Raw genomic sequence first — 20,873 nt, 5'->3', positions numbered from 1 at the left:
GTTACCTCCTAAAACAGAACATCCTGCAGTTACAAAAATGTTTGTATACCATTTGTCCTTGTGTTCTTACTGCAGGACATTTTGAATTTACTTGGCACTGATGATTTTACTTCCACGTCTCACCGTATTTAATAAAGGCTGTTTAGTCCAAATTATGTCCAATTGAACTCCTTTAAGCTATTTCAGAGACCATGCACAAATATTTTTTTTCTCTGGATAAATATCTCAAGATATACATTTTTAACCATATTGCCCAACCTTAGTTCTTTAAGGCAGAGAGTATTCAGCTTTCACCTTCTCAGACTGACAGAAGGCCTCTAGGTGGTGCATACGTTAAATCACACCCGTGGGTGGCTTTAACAGTAGCTCTACATTTTAGAGTTAGACTCGAATCATATATAATCAAAGGAAAATAGATTGAGAGATCATGTTTTATGTAAAAATGCTATTATTTTCTGTTATTTCTGTTATGTTTAGATATTAAGTTGTGTGTCAAGTAATTTGTCATTGGGAAGTCATGATGCTTATTATTTTAAATTGACTAAACTGGGTAAAATTAATAAGGGGTTGATTTGGTTTCCAGAAATGTGGGTGGATGGATGCAAGCTCACAAAAAAGCTGGCCAGTATATTACTATAGGCCATTATGGAGACTGAATTTAATCTAAATGCAATAATGATAATGAATACTGAAAGGGTGTGAGAATATTCCAGTAGGTGTGAAAGAACTATAAGTAGCTCTCAGCTGTGGGTCAGACATGCGGCAGTAACACAAGGCAAGGACATGCAGCGCTAACATGGTTTGCAGATTTTTCAGTCTCAATCAGATGATTTTGTCATACAATACTAAAATACAACTTGTTGTTCTAATTTCATTCATTAAGATGGGAGTCATGGAGATTTTCTCTGTTCTCTGTGAAATGCATGCAATCCTCCTTTCCCCTGTGGTTATGTACAAAAATTACAATCTTTATTACAAGAGCTTTAGAAATAGCTCCAGGGAAATCCAGGGTTTCTTCAGAATAGAACAGTAAGCTATAAGCTGCATAAGATTGCCAAAAACAGCCCCCACATATTGCTAGCAAGAATAGAAAATGAGTGAGGAAGGCCATATAAATGTGCTGCTGCTGGCTGATCTTTGAACTAGCATCCAAAAGACAGCACTAGAAACAACTGAATCTCTTTTAGTTATGAATATAGTGTTACAGGCTACCTAAACCCACATCATCGCAGTCCAAAAAAAAAAAAAACATAAATCTCGATTTTTCTATATCATTTGAGCACAACGACTGACCTTTATATTGTGTGAAAAATTCTTGATGAATATACCAATAGAAATGCTCAAAAATTGCTTGGAATGAAATCTCTTTACATTAACTTGCAGTAAAATGTAATAATGTTTTGCCTTCTCCTGCAAAGTTACCATTTTGGATGTTTTTTGGATGCACAGCAACAACAAGGACTACAGATGCTTCTCAATAAATTAGAATATCATCGAAAAGTTAATTTATTTCAGTAATTCAATTCAAAAAGTGAGACTCATATAGTTTCATTACACACAAAGTGATCTATTTCAAACGTTTATTTCTCTTAATGATGATGATTATGGCCTACAGCCAATGAAAACCCGAAAGTCAGTATCTCAGAAAATTAGAATATTATATAAGACCAATTTAAAAAATGATTTTTAATACGTAAATATTGGCCTACTGAAAAGTATGTACAGTATATGCACTCAATACTTGGTCGGGGCACCTTTTGCATGAATTACTGCATCAATACGGCGTGGCATGGAGGCGATCAGCCTGTGGCACTGTTGAGGTGTTATGGAAGCCCAGGTTGCTTTGATAGCGGCTTTCAGCTCGTCTGCATTGTTGGGTCTAGTGTCTCTCATCTTCCTCTTGACAATATCCCACAGATTCTCTATGGGGTTTAGGTCAGGTGAGTTTGCTGGCCAATCAGTGATACTGTGGTTATTAAACCAGGTTTTGGTACTTTTGGCAGTGTGGGCAGGTGCCAAGTCCTGCTGGAAAATGAAATCTGCATATCCATAAAGCTTGTCAGCAGAGGGAAGAATGAAGTGCTCTAAAATGTCCTGGTAGACAGCTGCGCTGACTTTGGACTTGATGTAACACAGTGGACCAACACCAGCCGATGACATGGCTCCCCAAAGCATGACTGATTGTGGAAACTTCACACTAGACCTCAAGCAGCTTGGATTGTGTGCCTCTCCACTCTTTCTCCAGACTCTGGGACCTTGATTTCCAAATGAAATGCAAAATTTACTTTCATCTGAAAACAGGACTTTGGACCACTGAGCAACAGTCCAGTCCTTTTTCTCCTTGGCCCAGATAAGACGCTTCTGATGTTGTCTCTGGGTCATGAGTGGCCTGACACAAGGAATGTGACAGTTGTAGCCCATGTCCTGGATACGTCTGTGTGTGGTGGCTCTTGTGAATCTCCCCCAAATTCTTGAATCACCTTTTCTTGACAATCCTTTCAAGGCTGCAGTTATCCCTGTTGCTTGTGCACTTTTTTCTACCACACTTTTTCCTTCTACTAGTAAATATAGCCTTTTGATTTTTAGCTAGCTACATTAGCGAGCTAGATAAAATCAAACTGTTAGCAAACTTGCTAGATTAGCAATGAGCTCAGCAGCCTCTGTTTTGTGATTTTACCCAGTCTTAGAGGCTGCATACCACTTTCACACACAGATACATGTTACAGATGGTATTATTAGGACAAAACCTGTCTTGAGCTGACGTGTTTTTCAGAGTTGACAAAAACATCTATAACTGAGTCATAGTGTTAGCATAGAGGCTATATATAAGTTGTCTTTTCAGGAATGGCACTGGTGTCAAGCTTTACAATTTTTACACATTCTAGACTTAATTCTTGTTTTGTAATCCTCATAATCTCCTTTTGTGTGGGATATTAGTTTCCAATAAGCTGGACGTGTCTGCAAGCTGTGTATCAAATTGCGCTGGAGGGGCTGGCGTGTTCTGTTAGCCAATCAGAGAAATGGCTAATGAATATGCATAAGTGCATGTGACACACTCTGAAAACAGCAAAACAGCATTTGCTTTGCAAACAGGCACAAGGCCTCAGAAAATGGATATCTAGATATACAGAGAAGTGGTTATATTGAATAGAAAAAATGCTGTTGAATAGGCCAAAAGAAATGAACAATGAAAACAAGAAACAAAATTCATGCACCGTGGAGGTTGGTGAGTCATAGTGAACAGCAAAGCTGTTTAAAGGAAGATTAAAATAATGGCTCAACTGAAAATATCATTTACACAGTTTTCCTAGTACCTCAAATGTAGTGGATCAGCCAAGACATATTTGGTGTTTGATGTTTGTTTTTTTTAGGCTAATATAATAGAGATCTGCATCACCCAAATGTTTTCTTTAAAGATCAGAATGATTTTTCTGTGAACCATTGTTTATTTTTAAGGTTGAAATGTGTTAGCCAGCTCCAAAAAGGGGCATAATTTAAGGTAACATTGTGTGTTTCCTGATATGTTTATGAATTGTATTGTCTTGAAACTGCAAAAACCTCATGGAACCAGTTCACATTCATAATGATACAGTAATTTTTGCAAGTCATCATAAGCTGACAACCTGCTGTCAGAGCACAGCTTAACGTGCAGTTTAGATCAGGAAGTGATAAAGAGCCGCTCCAACTTCCTTTTTATTCTCCTTTCTCAGAAAGTTATTTTCATGCTGTATGCATTTTAGTCATAGACATCTTCTATTAAAGGAATACTCAAGCTTATTTCAACCTAATGTCTGTCTGCTGCATCTGTAGCATACGGTCGGGTACTGAAGACAGTAATTCTGATGCATTTCCCTGTACTTAGTTATCTGCTGACTCAAAACCTGCAATTGGAACCTATGGGCAGATGCTGGGTTTTCGGTTCTTTTCTAAGTACAGTGAAATTTTTGTCTGTGGTGACTTACTGAATGCTACATAGTGCAGCAGATAGATATTAGGTGGGAAAGTGCTCAAATATTCCTTTAGAGGGGGATTGGACAAAGCCATTCAGAGTAGTTTGGTGTGAAATGTGCCATTCTAAAAAAACTTACCGAGTGGTGGTGATGGGAACCAGACGTCTGAAGAGTTTAACGTTTCTAAAAACTTCACATAAAAAAATCTTAGCCTCAAACTGTTACAACTGCATTACCTGATGTCTTAGACATTGTTTTACTATACTTTGGGCTTATAACATATTTTCTTTAGTCCATACGGAAGGGTACATGTAGCGAGTTAAAGGCAAAATACTTCTTAAACTGTTTTTTTTTACCAATATCAGCATCATATAAGAAAAACTCAGACATGCAGATTTACATTTTGGATAGCAAATAAAATACATTAGCATTGTAGACATCACCACTCCTGGTTCCTATCCCTCAAAGCGGAGTCAGTAGGTTCCTCCACAATGCACAAATGACTTCATTTACATCGGCAGAGTTTCCCTATTAAGCAAATAGTTTGCTTATCACATGACAAAAGCCAAACAAGGAGTATGAAGGCTGCTTCTCTGCATTATCTGCTGTCAACTACTTCTAAATATCATGTACTGTTAAAAAGATCTGTCACGATTACTACATGATCACCTGATTGCAATTATTGAGATGATCGCTCTTACTTTACAATTAGATTTTAAGTAACTTTCACAGTCATGTTTACATCACAACAAACAAAATGTGAATTGGGTGTGTGTTTATCAGTTAGGTTGAGACAACACTAAGTTCTCTATCCTTCTAAGCAGTGTTCCCTCCAAATGTTTAAGTGCGTTCTCTGTAGAGGACGTGTTCAAAATCAACAAAACATGCAGTTTGACGAGGGGTATTCAACATACAGCTGTAGCTTGGATATGAACCTATGTCCTGTATGGTGTCACACAGCACTTTGAGGTTCATGGTCTGTATTTTTTTTATATTGACACGTCTCTGATAGACACTCTGAGTGACAAACCATAGAAGTCTGTAAATATCTTGATGTTGAGGTGAACATGTTTTATGGTTTCTACAACCTCAGTAAGTCTGCATGGTAACAAGCAGGCTGATGCCTTTGCTTTGATCATCATCACTGACAGTGTGTCTCTGCTCTCGGCTGAAAGATCTCACGACTGTCATCGTGAAACATCTCAGTGTTCAATGAGCCATTTGGCTGTGATGTGTGAAAAGATTTGATAAGCGCCATGTTTCCAGGGCAGTAGGTGTAAATTTGAGGCATGTTTTTTTTTTTTCCTTTTCACAAAGGATGCCACATGCTGACCAGCCATGTCATCAGGAAATGAACAGGGAGCTAGTCTGTTATTTCTGATCGCCATCTTCTTCTCTTCTCTGTAATTAAGTCTAATCGGAGAGCTGCACTTCACAAGGCTTTTTCTTTGCCAGGAATTAAATTAGTGTGGGACTTGTGTGTGCGCATTTTCCTTAGATAACAAACTGTGAAGTGTTCTTTATTCTTGTGGCTGTAAAAGGACAAATCAGGGAACATATACAGGGGAACGTATATATATACAGACCACCTTTATTTAAACCCAGTAGACCACCAAAACTGTCATCATCAGATGAACAGTAAATTAAGCTTTCATCTTTAAGTGATGTAATAAGAAGTAAGAAAATCAAGCTTCACTTTTGCTTCAGATCTGAAAATAATCCACAAGTGTTTCTGGACATCCTTCTGTCAAGAAGCCTTAAATGAGAAAATGAAATTTTACAAATCAAACAAAGAAGCTGCTGGCCAGAAAAAGAGCACTAGACTAGCCAGACCTGTTGAGTCCAGACTTCAACATCACTGATCGTGAGAAGCAGAGAATGTAACCAACTTCTAAGACTGAACTTGGGAAATGTGAACAATATATCTCGGCAGATTTTGAACAACTGAGAGCAAGTGTTCTGAAAAGAATGGAAGCTGTAATAAAGGCAAAAAGTGGACACACTAAATACCAAAAGATTTGATTTTTTTTTTTGTTAAGGTGTAATTTTATGTAACTTAATTTTAGCTGCCACTGAAAAAGGAATCATTAAAATAGCTGTTTTTACTTGGTCTCTGTTTTTTGCTCAGCACTGTATAGTTTGCTTCTCCAAGTTTTGTTGGGTTTGTTTTCATGTATCTTTTTAAGGTTGACTCTTCTTTTGTCTCCTCTTTTTTTAATTTCCCAGAACAAGGTGGTGTCAGTGGATAACATGAAGGTCAAACTCCAGGTCAGTGATGACAAGCTACTTCCATTCTACTCCACATACTCCATTCTACTCCACATCTTAAAAATAAAAGTGCCAAAAAGGTTCTTTGGAGCGATGCCATTAGGCCTGGGCCGGGGGCAGTGATAGATGAGTATCCCGATGATGATGCTTCAAAGGTTATAATTGCCATGTTAGAAAAGTGACAAAAAACTGGAGAGGACTAACTTTATCTTGAACAGCCTGTTAAATATTATTAAATAATCTGTACATGTAATGTTTTATTCCCTTTTTACTGTTAAAACAATGGATTATTAAGGGGCATTAATAAATTGTTAGGTCATGGTAGAGTATTTTATTCTGACTTTGGTTTGACATACTGGCTATTTTCTCTACAGCTTAAGTGCCTCAACGTTTTAGATAATTTGCTTCAAGGTGTCCTCACAGGCATGTATCGATTAATTCCAGAACATTTTCACTGCAACAGAAAAGGCCCATTGTTGTTTTTTATTAATTGTATGTAAAACACATGGACATAGTTGTGGAAATCACTCGTTCACTCATTTACTCGCACACGTTCAGCAATTTGAAGTTTCTCCACAAAGGGGAGCTAGTTGCTTTTGTATGACATTTAAAGACAATATAATTGATCATTTCTGTTTTTAACATGAATATATCATGCTAATTAGTTTTAGATGTCGCCCAGGCCTACATGTCATAGAAGAACCACTTTTGGTTCACAAAAGAACCCTTCAATGGATGATTCATCACAGAACCACTGTTGTATGAGATGTGCGAGTGTAAAGGTTCTGTACTGATTCATTTTTTCTTACATTCGTACGACCAAGCCAAGACCCATTTAGGATCCTTCATCTTAGAGAGTGTACCGCAGTGTTCATCCATAATTATGGGTTTCATGCAGCACGATGAGGACAAAACAGTTCGTTTTGTCAGAATTTTTACCTCTGCACTTACGAGACAGCTCTGCAGAAATGTTCAAACATCCACCAAATGTACCTCTGCCATTTTTCTGATCTTTCTCATTCTTTGGATGCCCTTTTGTGGCAGCCCACGCAGCATCCTAGCTCTGCATACTGGGTTCTCACTCACTGAGCACAATTGAGCAGCAAAAATACAGTCTGCTTCCCGGAAGACTAGCTTCAGGTTATTAGTGTGAATTGGTTGTTACATAACATTTGCTATCTTTGGCATAGTTTGTATGGTGGGTTCATAGTCATCCTTAGCTGTCTCTTCATACAGAGATGGGCTTTATCAAGTCTCAGTAGAGTGCAAGCTACATGCCAAGGAGCTCTCATAGTTCATATCTAATTGAAGTTCTGTTTTTCCTCTCTTTTCAAAGAAATTAACCTTGATATTTACCCAACACTTATGAGATTAAAGCACAGTGTTGCTGTATTTTAAGTAGGCTTTGGATCAGATACTGGTATTAATTGACTGGATCGTTTTACTGTGGACCTTTTTCTGCAGATTTGGGACACGGCTGGGCAAGAGAGGTTCCGCAGTGTCACTCATGCGTACTACCGAGATGCACAAGGTAACATAGTTTAAACTTCTGTAATATACACAGAGTTGCCTGAGTTTATTACGTACACCTATCTTACTCCACCTACTCCAATTATCAGACACCTACCATAACCAGAACAATGCAAAAGTCAGAGACCACTCATCAATTATTTAATTTAAAGTTAGTGCAGCCATTGAATCATTCGTTCTTAGGACATATTTCAGAGAAAATTAAATATAAGATAATCCCCTTGCATAAAGAAGGAAAAAAGGACAATAACTGAAAACAGGAGTTTCCAAAACTAGACTTCAAAAATGATTAAAAGAGGCAGAGAAAATGAGACTCTTAACAACCATGCAAGGCCTGATAGACCACCAAAACTGTCACCTTCAGATAAACAGTGCTTAAAGCATTCATCTTTGTGAGAGAGAAGAAAATCAAGCTCCACTCTTGCTTTAGATCTGAAAAAAAATCCAGGTGTTTTTGTCCATCCTTCCACTGTGAGAAGACATCTCAACACTGAGTCTGAAAGGATGTGCAGTTGTCAAGAGTCTATTGAGAGAAGGAAATAGACAAAAAGAATAACATTTGCAAATCAAACAAACAAATTTATGGTCTTCTCAGAAGACCATAAATGACCACCCCACTGACCACCCCAAAGTCCAGTTAAATGTGTTTGGGATTATTTGGATTGTGAGAAGCAGAAAATGCATTGGACTTTAGAGGAGTTGAAAGCAAAGTGAAAAACTGGAAGCAGGCCTCCTGAAAAGAATGAAAACCATAATGCAGGCAAAGTGTGGACACATTAAATACTGAACATAATTAATATTATACTTAGTTGTTCAGGCTTCTGTGTAATTTTCTGTACTTTTTTCTTGATACTGAAAAATGAGTAACTTTTAAACTGGAAATTAAATAATACATTAATAATAATTAAATATTTTTTACACAGTGTTGTAGATGCACTTTGTAGGTTTACAGTTACTGATTGTAGCCCATCTGTCACTGTACAGTTTATCAGCCACCCTTTACCCTGTCCATCACTGGAAAGGGACCATCATAGGGCCAAAGCTGACCAGATATTGTTTAGGTGGTGAACCAATCTCAGCACAGCAGTGACCTGGGGTTTTTAAACACCTGCAGAGTGTCGCTGCAGAGTTAAGAACAGGTTGCCAGCCAAAAATATCCAGCAAAGGTTCTGCTGTCAGAAACTGCCCACTGATGAAGAGCTAGAGGATAACTAACACAAATTGTGTACCAAGAAAGATGAACAGCAGTCTCTAAGTTGCATCAGCAAGACAGTTGTGTCCAATAAAGCTGTCAGTAAACATATACTGTGCTTAAAAGCTCCAGCAACAGTTTTGCACGTTGTACATGTGAAGTTGCAACCCACGCACTACTATGCTACTGCTATGTTAGTGTCACTGCTGTGCTGATAATGATCCACTACTCAAAATAAAAAAATGATGAAGTGAGTATGTTGATTATTTTGGAACAACTGCGCATGTGGAGGTCTGGGATGTATTAGACGGTCAGCGAGCTGGATGCGGAAAATGGGAAGGCATGAAGACCTGAACAACTTGGACAAGGGGCAGATTGTTGTGGTCACACGACTGGGTTGAAGCATCTCTGAAGTGGCAGGACTTGGGGAATGCTCCCGGTCAGCAGTGACAGCAGTCTGAGGAAGGACAAACCATGAAGCAGCAAAAGGGTGTTGGGCGCCCAAGGCTCATCAATGCGCAAGGACAACGAATGCTATTCTGTCTTGTCTAAACTAACAAAAGAGCTGCTGTGGCACAGAAATTTTCAACGATGGTTACAGGAGAAATGTCACAACACACAGTGTGTCCCACCCTGCTGCGTATAGAGCTGCATATTTGCGGATCAGTTGTCCATGCTAACCCCACTCCACCATCTAAAGCGCCTACAATGGCCACGCAAGTATCGGACCTGGACTTTGGAGCAATAGAAGGAGGTAGCCTTCCAGTGAGTCCTGTTTTCTTTTACATCACATGGACAGCCAGGGGAAGTGATGGCACCAAGATGCACTGTAAGAGGAAGAATGGTGGAGGAAGTTTGATGCTCTGGGCAATGTTCTGCTGGGCATGCCTAGGTCTAGACGTTTATGTAGAGGTCAGTTTGGCATGTGCCACTTATCTAAACATCAGTGGGAACCATTGCTATGAAGGGATGTACAACAATAGTATCCCCCGATGGTAAAGGCCTCTTTTAGCAGGATAAGGATAGGAGTTGAAGGCGTTGGCTTGGCCTCCAAATTTCCCAAATCATAATCCAATTATCTGTTGAATGTGCTGGAACAAGAAGTCCAATCCGTGGCAGCTCCACCTTTAACTTACAGTACTTAAAGAATCTGCTAACGTCTTGGCGCCAGATACCACAGGGCACCTTCAGAGGTATTGTAGAGTCCGTGCCATAGTGGGTCAGAGCTGTGTAGGCAGGTGGTCATAATGTTTTAGCTCATACCTTTTAAGTACAACCCCAGTTCCAAAAAAGTTGGGACGCTGTGTAAAATGTAAATTAAAACAAAATGCAATGATGTGCAAATAATTTAAACCTTATATTTAATTACAAATAGTACAAAGACAACATATCAGATGTTAAAACTGAGAAATTTTATTGTTTTTTGAAAAATATATGCGCATTTTGAATTTGATGCCAACAACACGTTCCAAAAAAGTTGGGATGGGGGCAACAAAAGGCTGGTAAAGTTGTGTAATGCTAAAAAAAAAAAACCTGGTGGTTGATTGGCAACAGGCCTGTAACATGATTGGGTATAAAAGAGCATCTCAGAGAGGCTGAGTCTTTCAGAAATAAAGATGAGGAGGGGTTCACCACTCTGTGAAAGACTGCATGAACAAATAGTGCAACAATTCAAGAATAGTTTGTTTCTCAAGGTAAAATAGCAAAAAACTTCATCATCTACTGTACATAATAACAAAAGATTCAGAGAATATGGAGAAATCTCTGTATGGGACAAAGCCAAAAACCAGTATTTGCAGGCCATGATCTTTGGACCCTCAGGTGGCACTGCATTAAAAACAGACATGATTCTGTAGTGGAAATCACTGCATGGGCTCTTCTGAAAACCACTGTCTGTGAACACAGTTCATTACTGCATCCACAAATGCAAGTTAAAACTCTAAAATGCAAAGACGAAACTGTACATGAACAGGATGCAGAAATGCTGCCACTTTCTCTGGGCCCGAGCTCATTTAAAATGGACTGAGGGGAAGTGGAAAAGTGTCCTGTGGTCCGACAAATCAACTTTTGAAATTCTTTTTGGAAAACATGGACGCTGTGCCCTCTGGGCTGAAAACCCCTCAGCTTGTTATCGGCGTACAGTTCAAAAGCCAGTATTCATGATGGTATAGGGGTACATTAGTGCGCATGACATGGGTGACTTGCACATCTGTGAAGGCACCATTAAAGCTGAATGATATATATAGGTTTTGGCAACATATTCTGCCATCCAGACGACGTCTTTTTCAGGGAAGGTCTTGCTTATTTCAGCAAGACAATGCCAAACCACATTCTGCATGTATTACAACAGCATTGCTCTATATTAAAAGAGTCTGGGTGCTAAACTGGCCTGCCTGCAGTCCAGACCTGTCACCCAATGCAACAAATGAGACCCTGACCTGTTGAGCACCTGAAATCCCATATCAAGCAAGAATGGGAAACATTTCTCTTTCAAAACTACAGCAATTGGTCCTCCTCAGTTTCCGAACGCTTACAGTGTGTCGTTAAAAGAAAAGGTGATGAAACACAATGGTAAACATGCCCCCGTCCCAACTTTTTTGGAGTGTCTTGTTGGCATCAAATTCAAAATGGGCATATATTTTTCAAAAAACAATAAAAATTTCTCAGGCTCAACATTTGATATGTTGTCATTGTAGTATTCTCCTTTAAAGTATGGTTTACATGATTTGCGTATCATTGCATCCTATTTTTATTTACATTCTGCACAGCGTCTCAACTTTTTTGGAATTCAGGTTGTAAATTGTGCAGCAACAAATGGGCTTCAGTCAGTCATTTTATACATGCTGAGTGCACCTTTAGCTGTTTATGATAAAATGGCCAGTGAGTGTAGGTACAAAGTAACTAATAAACCAATAACTTGGTGTATAATAATCTATATAGACTTTTGATTTTGGTGTAGTGTTGTCATTCTGATGCTGATGTTTGGCAGTGGTGGATGTTTATACCAGTAAAATCACTGAACTACAGTAGCTACACTTGAGATGTTTGTGGTCAACTTGTTGTTCTCGCCCCTTTAGCTCTCCTACTTCTGTATGACATTACAAGAAAGTCGTCATTTGACAACATCAGGGTAAGAGTTGCAAACCCTGTTTTTTTTCTTCGATTACATGTAGCTTGAGCGAGAAGCGATTTTCTTTTCACAAGCATCGTTCGCCTCAGTTGTGACAAGCATTCATTTTCAAATGGCAACTCAATTTTTTTTTCTTCCTGCAGTGCTCACGCACCATTAATTTTTTTTTCCCTCATGTGTGTCACCATGCAGGCCTGGCTGACTGAAATTCATGAGTATGCACAGAAGGATGTGGTCATCATGTTGCTTGGCAACAAGGTAAGTGGGACTTCCTGGGAGGAGAAAAGAAAGACAGATTAGCAGCCCCCACCCCCCCAACCAACCCCCTGAAAGTAAAGACCTCAAGCGCGTGCTTGTTTTTGACACTTGCTGGGTTTCGTCCTTATTTCCGGAATTTATATTTTAGTGTTTATGCATAAGTAATGCACTGCGTCTGTTAATGCACTCACAAAATATGCAATTGTGACAAAGAATAGCACCTCTGGAGGGATTTACATGCAAAAAAATGCCAATGGAACCAGCTATTGTTGAAGAAGCATTGAATTGCATCCATGCTCTCTTTGAGCAAAACATTAAACAGCTTTTATTTCCACAGTCACAAAGAGAGCAGGTAGAGAAACCCCCAACACAATCTAGATCTGAGCCCTTCATCAGGTTACAGGCTGGGTTTTAACTTGTCCCGTTCTAAGCCATGGAAATAATACTTGTTAAGGATTAGAGCTTTTTTGTATTTTTTTTTCAACTGGCTGACTTATTTAGACTGTACAATATATATATATATATATATATATAAACTTGTGCAAATATAAAGTACAATCAAAATAGCTGCTTCCTGTGTAGTTTGCTTTTGAATCAGAGGTTCAAAGGACTCTGCATGGCTGCTGTTTGCTTGTGATAATGGCAGCAGGCACCGCGTTTAATCCACAATTTCTTAATGAATTTCTTTTGAATGAGTTTTGTTGTTCACATAAATACAGCGTGTCTTGAAAACACAATATCCAGTCAAATCAAAATATTGGAACAAGGGATTTTATAGCTACATTATTATTATTTTACATAATGAAATACCATGTCATGGATTCTTTTGGCTGTCTTTTTTTTTAATAATAACTATTGTATTTTTAGGAGAAATAGTCTGTTCTGACAATACATTTAAATAGGATTTATTCTTAACTGTGAGGAGGAGGGTGTTGCCTATTACTTAATGATAGGGACAACAGTGCCCCCCAGTGGTGCATTCATGCAGGAAAGTGAGATGTCAGGCCCATTTTAGCTTATTTATTTAATTCCATATAAGCACTGTTTAGGTTTTCCATCATGTATATTGCCATTATTTCCATTATATCCAAAAACTGTTTGGATCCATTGGTTAAACTGAGAAACTTGCCCCCCTTAAGAACAGTGTCCTTTTACTGTGAAATTAAACAGTGTCTGTGCACATGTACAGGATGATGTTGCATAAACCTACACACAATTAGGAGAAATAAACTGGAGCTGCAGTCAGTTTTGTCTTTTATAGCACCACAAAGAAAATCTTTAAATTGCCCCCCTTCCTGGGGTCATAACTCCCCTCTAGTGAATTTTAAATCATTTTATCATTTAGGTTTTACAGAGTGTATAACTTATATGTCAGATCATTTGTAGTCTTTGCTTTTCTCAAAAATTGTTTTTAAGCAAAGAAATGCTATATTTAAAAATGAAACGAAGGCTTCTATCAGCTTATGTCCACTTTATTTTAATAAGTTACAACAAATGACAGTAAAATAGAAACCTAATGTCAATTTTGTTATAATTAAATAGGTTTGTATTAACTATAGTTGTGTTTTTATTATTATATGTATGTAAATTCATTAGGTTGCATTATTATTAGTAGTAGTAGTAGTAGATAGGGCTGGGCAATATGGTTAAATTATAATGCACAATAAGCTACTTGATGACATTTTCACAATGGTTTTTCTGAGGTTTGAATAACTGTAACTGGCAAAATCCCAAATAGTTCCACAACTGCTACTAAATTATGTATTTTTAATCATTTGTTTATTCTATGTTTCACACACTGCACTTCATTAAATCCAGTTAAACAAGATGATTTATGTTCTTGTTATATATATAAAATGTGGTTTTAAATACTAATGAAAAGCATATTGTGACATTTTTCACAATAATAATGATTTAAATCATGCATTAGCATTAAACGCTCAGTTTGTAAGTGTAAATGATTATTAGACCTGACAGAACAGATGTGGATGTAACTCTGTTAAGTTGTAAAACTCACATACAAACTCATCTCCAATAAAACATCTATAAAGTTGCCTAATTCTAGATAACGATCACCATAGTTAGCATGTAAAGCTAATGCTAGCTAGTCAGTGAAACTCAAGAGTACAACTTTGTGTTTTTTATGGTGAAAATCTAACTAAACAATATCACTTGGGGGAAATTAAAGACAGCCATGTGCCCCATGTCTCGGGGGACTTCTTACCCAAAATATTTAAGTTTAGACTAAGATCCTTTTGCTTTGAGAGACACTGTACCTTCATTATGTTTGTTGTAGTAAAATAAATGACTGATTATTCCATTTTCTCATTACTAAAACAATCATAATACTGCAGAAACTTTACCGAATGTTTTGGTACTGAAAATTTTAGGTAAGTTTGAGAACTCAAAAACACTGGCAAGTACATGACTAGCTAACACAGCTTTGAACAGTTGTACACACATAAAATCATAATATTTTTCACTAAATTTGACTTATTTGCAGAAAATGTGTGTTTTGGTAGTGACAATTTTAATGTTACACTCTGATTCACATTGCACATTAACTTCAAAACAACAAGATCTAACTGCTCATCATTTGGCCATGAGGGACAGCTCCACCTATGGACTAAAGCTCTTTGTGTTTCAGTGGTGATGGAAACATGGGACAGCATTTTTTGAGTAAAGCTTAATTTTACAAAAAATTATGATAAACATAAAAAATGATAAACATAAATCTGCTAACTTTAAAAGAAATAAAAAGGCTCTCTTTTTTTTATGTAAATATTACTTTTACAAGTTAGGGTTTGAGCCACCTCCCAATAGAAAGTACCCTATCATTGATGATAATGTTATATATATTTAGTTGATCACTATCTCAATGAATGCCTAGAGTTTAAATGGATGATAACATCATAATCTATATCTAAGGTCTGAATACTTTTATATTGTATTTTATTTGTATATTATATTATACATTATAATTGTAATTTTTTTATTTATTTATTTTAGCTTCTTCACCCAAGTTACCCTCTATGTGTTAAATAGTTAAATAGGGCCTTTGGATGAGTTTGAAAAGTTTGTTGACTGTGGCCCTTAAGGCATTGAGGCTTTGTTCCAGCAAGACGTGACATCCAGACAACACTGCACTTTTTCCCATTATAATGCTGGCATAGACGGTTTTATGCGGCGGTTCTGCAGTGGTGCAATAGGTGTAATAGCCTTGAATTCCAGGTCTTATTATCCACTGGATCTGCTGCACCACTGAGCTAGCATCTTCTCTCTCACACTCGAGTGGAGAGCAATGTTCAGTTACAGGCTGACTTGTTTTTTATTGGGAAAAAGTGAATGACATCTCCAAAACAAATTACTGAAATTACTGAAAACTGCATAATGAACAATTCTGTAGGAGTCAGGATTAATACACAACCCTGAAACTTGTGGATTACATCATCTTGACTGTGTTTCTGAGTCCCAGTCATAACTTTGAATTTAATAATAATTTTTCCTTACAAAATGATAGTTATTCCATCATAACTTGATATGGAGTCAGCAGCCTCCAGTCTTTTGCAGAATGTTTGACTGGTGATGCAGTGTCCTGTTTAATGCACTGAGTCAGCTGTAAAATCTGAATGATTCTCATCAACGGCTGTCTGCATTCCTACAGTCAGACATGGCGGCTGAGCGAGTTATCAAGCATGAGGAGGGACAGAAGCTGGCTAAGGTAGGACACCTTTAAGCCCCCCTACACCACTCCATCCTCTTTTTAAAGAATGTCAAAAAACATAAACACTGTTGACTGTTAATATTAGCCATTCCGAAGCAGTGCTAAACTGTTGCACTGCACTGTGTGGCTAGTTATTGCTTAAACAGTCCATGACTTTCTCTTATTTCAAACAAAAGGAGTATGGCGTTCCCTTCATGGAGACAAGTGCCAAGACTGGTCTTAATGTGGAGCTTGCATTCCATGCTATAGCAAGGTAGGCTGCTTTATTAAAGCTATGAGAAGTTCATTTCTGTGGCTTGCTTGTATTTATTGCTAATTCACAACCAGTCCTATAACTTGACCAGAAAATCAAATAATGACACTTTGTGAGCTTAAATAGTATGGAAAATAAAATCATTTCCAAGCAGCAGCCTTCAGTTCATATTATCATGCCATGTTACATGCCTGCTTGGGGAAAAAATGAAAACACGCTGTCAGGATAAGGGGTACAAACCAGGTACATTTTAGTTCCCCAATGTACAAACAATGTAAACGCACCCTCAAAGATGCATTGTCCTTCAAAGGGAAATCCACCAATTTTTTAAAAATTCTGTGTAATTCACTCACTGATATGTAAACAAAGGCATTTAAACTTACAGACTCTTAATTTCTTTACAGTGGTGGTGATAGGAACCAGGGAACGTGATAATTTAGAACACAAATATAGCCATTTTATTTACTGTCCAAAACCACCAGTGAACCTACACATATCATCTGAGGCTTTCTATGTTATGTTGTTAATGATAAAATTTAGGTAAGTCTGACAAATGAAGTTTTCTTTGCGGACTACTTAGCCTCACAACTTTCGACTATGAATGTGTTTTTTTTTTGTTTTTTTTTTTAAACATTTTAAACCAGAATTTTATCTGTTCCATTCATTGTCTTATATTTCTGGATAATTAAATAACTGAGATGTAAACAGTCATTCAAAGTGGTTTGATGTGAAATGCTCTGTTCTAGAGAAACTTGCTGTCAAAATTGTTAATAGTTTTGCTGATAGGAATCAAACGACTGAAGCATTTAATGCCTCTAAAAGCTCCCTCACAGAAAGTTATTAGACAAGTGCTTATGAATGCACTACCTGATGCCTGAGACATTTAGTTTGGGAACACTTTGGTCTGAAATGTATGTTTTTTACAACCCATTAATGGCAGAGAAGTAGGCAGTGAAGTACACACAGAGTGTTATAAGGTTTTATTCCAAGTGGTTTGGAACGTTTCTATTAGTCTATTTATAATAAAATTTTCACACAATGTAAAGGGCAACTGGTGTGCTCAAATGATTTAGAAAAAAAATAAACACTGGAGGCAGGTATAGATTTATTGCCGGATTTAGATAGTAATTAAAGTGGCTATATTTGCATAGCAGACAGTGCAACCCTCTGGTTCCTATCGCCACCACTGCAAAGCAGTCTGAGTTAGTAAGTTTCTCTGGAATGTAGTGTTTCACATTATTTTATAACTTACATTTATGCAGAAATACTGAAATATTGGTGGAATTCCCCTGTGGAAAGGAGCATATTTGTACTTTTTCTTATAACTTGCACCGATCAGGCATAACATTACCTCCTTATTTCTGTGCTCATTGTCCATTTTATCAGCTCCACTTACATATAGGTGCACTTTGTAGTTCTACAATTGCAGACTGTAGTCCATCTGTTTCTCTGCATACTTTGTTAGCCCCCTTTTACTCTGTTCTTCAGTGGTCAGGATCCCCATGGACCCTCACAGAGCAGGTACTATTTGGGTGGTGGATCATTGTCAGCACTGCAGTAACACTGACGTGGTGGTAGTGTGTTAGTGTGTGTTGCGCTGGTCTGAGTGGATCAGACACTGCGTAGAAACAAGGAGGTGGTCATAATGTTATGCCTGATTGGCGCATGTTATTGTTACATAGAAAAATGAAACAAAATGCCTGGAATCAAGATGGGGTGCATGGAGTCAACGCAACCTAAAAAAATATAACTGCAACAGAATATGTACCATAAGTAAAGGTACTGCAGACATACCCTTAAGAGTGCCACCCCAGTCACACTGTTTTTAGCCTGAAAGTTTTTCTGAGTGTATAAAGTAATGCATATGTTTACTTTTTAATAATCTAATGAGTTTTTTGGTCTATGTAATTTACTTGATGTAAGCTTATTTTGTAAATATATTATGAAACAAAACCAAGAAATCATCTGCAATGCTTGTCAGTTTCGAAGATTTCAAGCATCTCTCTGTTTATCCACATATGCAGAGAGCTGACGCAGAGGGCAGCAAGTCAGCCTCATGAGCCCAAGTTCCAGATCCACGACTACATCGAGTCCCAGAAGCAGAAGTCCAGCTGCTGTGGAGGACTTATGTGACCACTCGCTCCTACACTTCAGAGAGCGAGAAAGGAAGGATGTTAGAAAGAGGAACGGTGGACTGATAACAGCAGATAATGTCAGATAAAGAAAGCGAGTAAAATGCTTGTTAGCTGGATGTTTCTGTCTAGCATTAAACCCATCTGCCCTTTACCATCAGGTGTTTACTTCCACAAATTCTTGGTCATTGTTCTCTGGCTGCGGTGAGAGAGAGAAGCTAGAAAACTGAGCCTTGACACAGATTTCTACAAGCACTGAAGGAGAGCCATAATCTCTTGTAATATTTACTGGTAATTATTAGTTAAGTTGTGCATACTTCGTAGTCACCATCTTAACTACCACCATTTGACAGTTAGAGTGATAGTTCGCTGAAAAATTACATTGACATAGTTTTCCACTTATGCCAAATACAGTCAGTTTGGTGCCCCTGGTCAAGTGACATTTTGTTGATTTGTTTGAATTTCTTTTGCACACTTCTGCACATTTTAACTCTCAGTTACTGTGTATTTGCTGAATTTATTAGACAAAAAAGTGGCCTGTGCAAAAGAATGGGACATTTTATGTTTTACTTTTTTCCAGTTTATTAAACTCAGCATATAAATAGAAATTGTGCACTACAATTTGCAGAAAGATGCCATATAATAACTTATTCTCTTAGAAACACATGTAATTTGACCAGGGTTGTGCACACTTTTGCATATGTCTGTATAGGTAATCAGTCAAGACATGTTTATTGTCTGAAGTTTGCTTCTTACGTTTTGCACAGAAGCTATGAGGCTAATGAAGCTGGATAATAAAAGCTTATTAGCAGCATCATACAGTTGTCTTTAAGAGGAAAAACTTGTGGAAATTATTTTTTTGGTCAAACTATCACTTTAATATACACTAGTGTGTAAGGTCTAGGCACTGTTCCCGAATTTAAAATGAATTGACTTATCAAAATGTTGTAAGCCATGCTTTTTGTACATAGAAAGCCATGTTTTTGAGTGACCTGTTGATGATAACTTATTTTTGTGTTTAGTGCTATTGTGGGCCAGAGGCAGAAACATTTTGTTCTGTACCTTTATATGAAGTGAACCCATGAATTTTCACATACTTTTTTTTTTTTACTGTGTAGTCAGAATTGAAAGCAAAGGTGGCTGTTTGGATATCCAGTAGGCTGTTTGTCATTTTATGGTCATGACTGTAGCGCACAGTTCACATCTCCATCTGGTTTGTAAATCAGGTCCGTCAGGTCTTTTCTGACTACTATCAGCTTTTTGCTATTGAATCGCATTGTGGAAAGGAGAGTCTGTTCCTAGATTATTGCTAATGGTCTTATTCAGTTGTTACTTGTTAGCTTTTGATGTCACGCTGATAACTTTCTGTTACAGAGATCACAAAGTGCCAACTTTGTAACTGTATACATTCTGTATAAACCTCTATTTTGTAATGTAGAGGAGTACTGCTGCAATGTGTTCCTTCTTGTGTTCTCATACACAGTGCCTGTCTTTTATAGCAGATGAACTTTCATCACCAAATAATTAGCATTACCGTGTATAGTATCACTACGCTGAGTGACACAAGAGAGTCAATACAAATTCCATACATTACCAGTTAGGAGTTCATACAATTAGAAACTGCACAAAGCAAATAATAAAATAGCACATTACGAGACGCAAATTTAACTGAGACAGCAGCTCCCTCCTCCATTCATTGATGAATCACCTAAATATGATCAATAAGACAGCTATGTGCAAAGATTATTTAACTTGTGTGTTATATATGACTGCCCATTCATGTTGAAGTGATGAAGTGTGTTACTGCAGACACTCTGTAGCAATTATTGCTGCAGAACATGGCAGGACTTGAAACGTGGTGCTGTTCCTGGCTGTCGGGAAGCAAATGTATCATTCCACAGCTGTCTAATGGATCCAGATGTCTTAAAGGAGATGCTTAAGTTTAGTTTTTTTTGATGTGACTGTGATTTCAGTCTAAACTTAAGTTTTTTATGCCCAGACTGCTTTTTGAATGAGGCACAATACAGGACAGCCAGTCAGAACAGAGGCAATGTACATAGATTTGTCTTAAAGACACAATAGAAAATAAACTGTTGAAGGGATAAGGACAGGTTGGAATAATGTCTTGTAAAAATTATGACTTTGGCACATAAACCACAACAAATGTTATAAGGGAAAAAGACCTATATAAAAGACAATACAATCTATAATATGGGGCTCTGTACTACATACCCATTGCAGGTATCCCTTCCTAAAGGACTTTGATGTGTTTTGGACATTTTCCGAATGCACAAAACTTCATATATTAATACATGTAGGTTTAAGATTTTTTTCCATTGTTTTCTCCAGCTGTGACTGGTTTGCACAATAAAGTATGATCAGGTGTATTTGTGTACACTGATTTGTCCGCGATAATTGTCAACATTCATAGAAACG

The 20,873-nt window shown here is 37.6% G+C and overlaps 1 protein-coding gene across 2 annotated transcripts in view; it reads left to right on the top strand.

Annotated features, from left to right (window-relative positions):
• The window catches only part of LOC118821554 (ras-related protein Rab-37-like), a 58,374-nt gene extending 39,785 nt beyond the window's left edge, over nt 1–18,589 (top strand). For both annotated transcript variants that reach the window (XM_036590226.1, XM_036590227.1), the window contains exons 3-9: nt 6,177–6,218; nt 7,683–7,749; nt 12,018–12,070; nt 12,263–12,328; nt 15,993–16,049; nt 16,229–16,305; nt 18,330–18,589. In XM_036590226.1, the coding sequence (XP_036446119.1) occupies nt 6,177–6,218; nt 7,683–7,749; nt 12,018–12,070; nt 12,263–12,328; nt 15,993–16,049; nt 16,229–16,305; nt 18,330–18,438 (471 nt within the window). In that variant the 3' untranslated portion in view covers nt 18,439–18,589. The remainder of the gene's footprint in view (nt 1–6,176; nt 6,219–7,682; nt 7,750–12,017; nt 12,071–12,262; nt 12,329–15,992; nt 16,050–16,228; nt 16,306–18,329) is intronic.
• Nucleotides 18,590–20,873: the final 2,284 nt, after the last annotated feature.

Source organism: Colossoma macropomum, unplaced genomic scaffold, assembly GCF_904425465.1.
Source record: "Colossoma macropomum unplaced genomic scaffold, Colossoma_macropomum, whole genome shotgun sequence".
Taxonomy (NCBI): domain Eukaryota; kingdom Metazoa; phylum Chordata; class Actinopteri; order Characiformes; family Serrasalmidae; genus Colossoma; species Colossoma macropomum.
Note: the sequence above shows the minus strand (reverse complement) of the source record. Positions and strands in the feature narration are given on the sequence as shown.